General features: G+C 42.8%; 1 protein-coding gene across 1 annotated transcript; it reads right to left on the bottom strand.

The window, feature by feature from the left end:
- Window positions 1–1,105: 1,105 nt before the first annotated feature.
- On the bottom strand, window positions 1,106–1,546 carry LOC101586556 (myosin light polypeptide 6-like). Its single transcript, XM_012516400.1, has one exon. The coding sequence runs from the start codon at window positions 1,535–1,537 to the stop codon at window positions 1,106–1,108; it is 432 nt and encodes a 143-aa protein (XP_012371854.1). The 5' UTR covers window positions 1,538–1,546.
- Between the last annotated feature and the right edge of the window lie 3,478 nt (window positions 1,547–5,024).

Here is a 5,024-nt window from a genome sequence, read left to right as displayed (position 1 = left end):
CCTCTGAGAACTGCTTTCACTGTATCCCATAAATTCCGATAAGTTGTGCTTGAATTTTCATTGAGTTGTAGATATTGTTGAATTTCTTGTTTAATTTCATCTGTGACCCATTAGTTGCTGAGCAGGGTGTGGTTTAATTTCCATGTATTTAGTGAGGTTTTTTTCTGGTTTCTTTTGTCATTTATTTCCAGTTTCATTGCACTGTGATCAGATAATATGGATGGGATAATTTCTGTCTTCTTACGTATAGTAAAGCATGACGTATGGACCAGTATGTGGTTTATTTTAGAAAATGACCCATGGGTAGCTGAGAAAAATGTGTATTCAGCTTTGTTTGGGTGGAACACTCTGTATATGTCCACCAAGTCCATTTGTTTCAAGCTCTGACTCAGTTCTGTTATTTCTTTGCTAATTTTTTGTCTGGTTGACCTATCTTTTTGGGATAAGGGGTTGTTAAGGTCTCCTGTTAAGATTGTGATATTGGATATTAGATCTTTCACGTCAATTAAGATTTGCTTTATATAGTTAGGTGCTCCCATGTTTGGTGCATACATATTTTAGAGTGTTACCTCTTCCTCTGGAATTTTCCCCTAACCAGTATATAGTGGCCTTCTTTATTTCGCTTGATCATTGTTGGTTTGAAGTTGAGACTGTCTGAAAATAGGATTGCTACCCCTGCTTTTTTCTGAGGTGCGGGTGCATGTAGTATTGTTTTCCATCCTTTAACTTTCAGCCAATGAATGTCTTTATGAGTTCAATGTGTTTCATGTATACAGCATATTGATGTATTTTGTTTCCTAATCCACTGTGCCAGTCTATTTCTCTTAATTGGTGAATTGAATCCATTTACATTAATGGTTACAATTAAGATGAATTGACTTATGATTGGCATATTGTTCACCTCTTGTTTTTTGGGGGTTTTTTGTTTTGTTTTGTTTTGCTTTGTTTTGCAAAGAGAGCAAGTTTATTTGGTGACTGCTGATGGCACACATCATCCAAGGGACCAGGTGGAAAAGGTGCTGTGGCAAGGGAACCTAGAAGCCTCTGGGACCACATACAAATCTCTCAACAGGCAAGGCACAGGTTCTGGGGAGTTGGAATGTCCTCAGCCATTCAGCACCATCCGGACAAGTACTTCCTCATGCCCTGCCACCAGCATCTCCACTTCTTCCTCTGTCATCTTCTCACCCAGTGTGACTAGGACATGCCGGATTTCAGCACCCATGACAGTACCATTCCCTTCTTTATCAAACACTCGAAGGCCTACAACGTAGTCCTCATAGGTTCCCTGGTCCTTGTTCTTGGCCACAGTCTGCAGCATGGGCAGAAAGTGCTCAAAGTCCAAAACCTTCACATTCATCCCATCACTCTTGGGGGTCCCCAGAACCTTGAGCACCTCAGTGTTGGTGGGGTTCTGGCCCAGGGCCCTCATCATGTCCCCACACTGACTGTACAGGATCTTGCCATCACCTGTTCTGTCAAACAACTGGAACGCCTCCTTGAACTCTGCTGTCTGGTCCTCAGTGAAGTCACACATCTTGACTGCTGAGCTCTGCTGGACCTGCAGTAATCTGTTCACCTCTTGTTGTTACTCTTTTTTCTCCTGTGCTTTATTGTTTGCCCTATTTAGTTGGTTGCTTCTGATATCCTTCTTGGAGTTCTGTTCATTTTGGTCCCTCTCTAGAACATGTTTCAGTAATCTGGGTAGGGCTGTCTTTGTCATCATGGAATTCTTTAGTTGCTCTTTGTCATGAAAGTATTTCACTTCTCCATCAAACCTGACAGAGAGTTTTGCAGGGTATAGTAGTCTGGGATAGAATTTGTTTTCATAGAGGACTTGAAGTACTCTGCTCCATACTCTTCTTGCCTGCATGGTTTGTGAATAAAGTCAGCCATAATTCTGATGGGCTTTCTTTTGAATGTGATCTGATTCTTTTCTCTAGCAGTTTTCAGTATATTATTCTTGTGCTGGATTTCTGGGATCTTGACTATTATATGTCTCAGTGTGTTTTTCACTGGGTTGAGGTTACTTGGCATTCTGTATGCTTCAGTTACCTGAATGTCAGATTGTTTCCTCATATTTGGGAAGTTTTCTGCTATTACTTCTGCCCATATTTTTAATGTCCTTTATATTGACTCCTTCTTTCTCATTGATACCTATTAGTCTGACATTGTTCATCTTTGCATCATCTTGCAGTTGATGAATTATTTCTTCCTGCATCCTAGTTGTTTTTAAGACATCTTTTCTTATCTTTTCACTAGCTGCACCAGCATCTTCAAGATCTGAAATTCTGTCTTCACTTTCACTCAAATGGTTTTGCAAACTTGTGATTGAGATTTTAAGTTCCTCTATATCTCTTTGACTCTGCTTCATATTTTCTATTTCTTTCCTGTATTGCTCATTCAAGGAATCCATCATTTTTCTAATCTCTTCTATTTCTTAGCAATGTCTTCTTTAAAAGCAGTTATTAATTCTTTTGAAGAGTGTTTTTCAGATTGGGTTTGCTCCCTATGTTTCTTACTTAATTCTTTACTTCAGATGCTATAAGTTCAGAGAATTTCTTTTTTATTTCAGAAAATAATTGCACTCTGAATTCCTCTATGACTTTCTGCTGTTGCTTATTTACTTTTGATGCTATTAATTCATACATTTGAGCTGAGCTTGTGTCCTCTGCATTTGTTCTGGGTGGGCATTTGGTTTCCTCCATATGTTTCTGCCTTTGATTCTTTACTGCAGATGCTATTAATTCAGGAATTTCTTCTTTAATTTCCAATCTGAGTTCCTCTATACATTTCCACAGTTGTTTCTTTATTTCAGACGCTGTTGATTCATTGATTTGAACTGTGTTATTCCCAATTTGTTCTGTGTTAGTGTCCTCTGCACTTGTTATGGGTTGGCTTGGGGTCTGAGATTGCACTTTGCTCCTTCTCATTGTCATTTTGTATAGCACTGTCTTCTGACCTTTGTTGTAGAGCTTTGGTGCAGTTATAACCTTAGCACCTACTGAAATTAAGGTGCAGATCTACAAAGTTTGAAGTTATCCATCTATGCCTGTCTTGGTTCTGGCTGCTGTGCTCAGATCCTTCCTGCTGCATCCCTTGGGAGTGAATCTGTTGTGCCTCTCCTGCAAGATGTTCTGCTCCGGACTAGCTGGGTGGTTCCATCTCCTACTCTCTCTGCAGGGACTGCTGCTGCAGTTTCACCCCAGGCCTGTATGCCAGGCCTGAGCTGAGTCTGAAGAGGACAAGGTGGAGTAGCGGGGAGAGGAAGCTCTCCCACACACTCACTTGGTCTGGGCCAGGGCTGGATCTGGGGACACCAAGAATGCAGCAGAAGTTCTCACTCACCGGGCGGGAGTGGGGGGGACCGCGGAATGGTGGGGGTCCCAAGGGGTGGAAGAAGGTCTCACCCACGCTGCGCATGGGCTTGGACCAGACAGATCTTGTGAGTGCAGGGTAGCCGGAAACTTTCCCATACACTCACCAGGCCTAAGCTAGGGCTGGATCTGGGGGTCCCGAGAGCGCGGCAGAAGTTATCACTGGGCGGGCAGGGAGGGAAGGGCTGCAGTGTGGTGGTGGGGGTCCCAAGGGGATGGAAGAGGGTCTCACCCACACTGCACCTGAGCTTGGACCAGACAGGTCCCCCCTGGCGCTGGATAGCCAAAAGGTCTCCCACACACTCACTGGGTCTGGGCTAGCGCTGGATCTGGTGGTCCCTAAAAGACGGCAGAAGTTCTCCTAATTTTTCTGTGTTAATACTATTTTGCTCTCTCTTTAAAACATGAGAAGATTTTTTAAAATCACATTTATATGCAGCATTATGAAGTAATATGTGAAGGTATGATCAAAAACTATGATGAATGTTTGAATTTATCAATTTAGTATGTGAGGCCCATTGCAATTAATCTCCCTCAAAATACTCCCCCTTCCTTTGAACACTTGTATTACATCTTCTTGCCACTTCCTGAAAGAGTTAGGAAGTCCTCTTTCGGGAGTGTCTTTACTTGGGCCATCATGGCTGCCTCAATTAAAATCATTTAAAGATATCTTCCTTTCATTGTCATTTTGATTTGAGGAAGAACCAAAAATCACACGGTGCCAGATTAGTGAAGGTGCATGAGGACACACTGGAATGTTTTTATGAGGCTGCCTTTCTGTTGGGTGGCACTTGGCAGCAACGTTCACAGTTTTTATCACACATTATAAGGATATTCACTAGAAAGGATTTCCAGCAGTGCTACAGAAAGTGACAAGAGGCCAGCCAGATAGCTCAGCAGACTAAAGCACCTCAGGGACCAGGTTTAATCCCCAGCCAGCCGCACTGGCCCCACTGCCAGGGGATGCCAAAAGAGTAATTGAGACTGGGCATGGTGGTGTGCACCTGTAATCCCAGCGCTTGGGAGGCTGAAAACAGGAGGATAACCACGAGTCCAATCTGTATGGTAAGACCCTGTAGACCCTGTAGCACCTGTATTAAACACATAAAAATAAATAAATAAATAATTTTAAAAAAGAAAGTGACAAGAACAATATGGGGTGTTCAGATGGGGGTGGTATATTGGGGCTTAGTTACTAGAAATATGTCTTTTATTGAAATAAATTGGTTTACATTTAAACATCCAGTATATATTTTGATTGTCTTTTATATACGTCCCAGTTTTATGGACCCTTTGAGGAGCTGTCCACCCATGTTCCTGCTGCGCACGCCCACGCACACTGTGTGGTATACCATGACTCAATCATTGCAACTGCTGTGTAGAATTCCAGCTCCTGATCACAACACTGTTGGCATGTCCTCCGCATGCTAGTCACTTTGGCAGCTTTCAGCCTGGCCCTTGTGAACCATGCGGCTGCACACCCTCACGTGCAACTTCTGGCACGCACGTGGAAGATGCAAGAGGTTTTTATAGGTACAGATTAAACTCTCCTCAAGTGCTGCTCCTCAAGTGACTGTATAGCTAAGCTGAAAAGCACAAGATGCTGGCAGAGTACGCTGTCTTCAACACATGGTGTTGCCAGACTTC

The sequence above is a fragment of the Octodon degus genome, unplaced genomic scaffold, assembly GCF_000260255.1.
Source record: "Octodon degus isolate 3935 unplaced genomic scaffold, OctDeg1.0 scaffold00104, whole genome shotgun sequence".
NCBI classification, from domain to species: Eukaryota; Metazoa; Chordata; class Mammalia; order Rodentia; family Octodontidae; genus Octodon; species Octodon degus.
This window is presented reverse-complemented; position numbering and strand designations above follow the sequence as displayed.

Bases quoted from the DNA above. Each gene is read 5' to 3' on its own strand.
- LOC101586556 (XM_012516400.1), bottom strand. From the start codon at position 1,537: ATGTGTGACTTCACTGAGGACCAGACAGCAGAGTTCAAGGAGGCGTTC.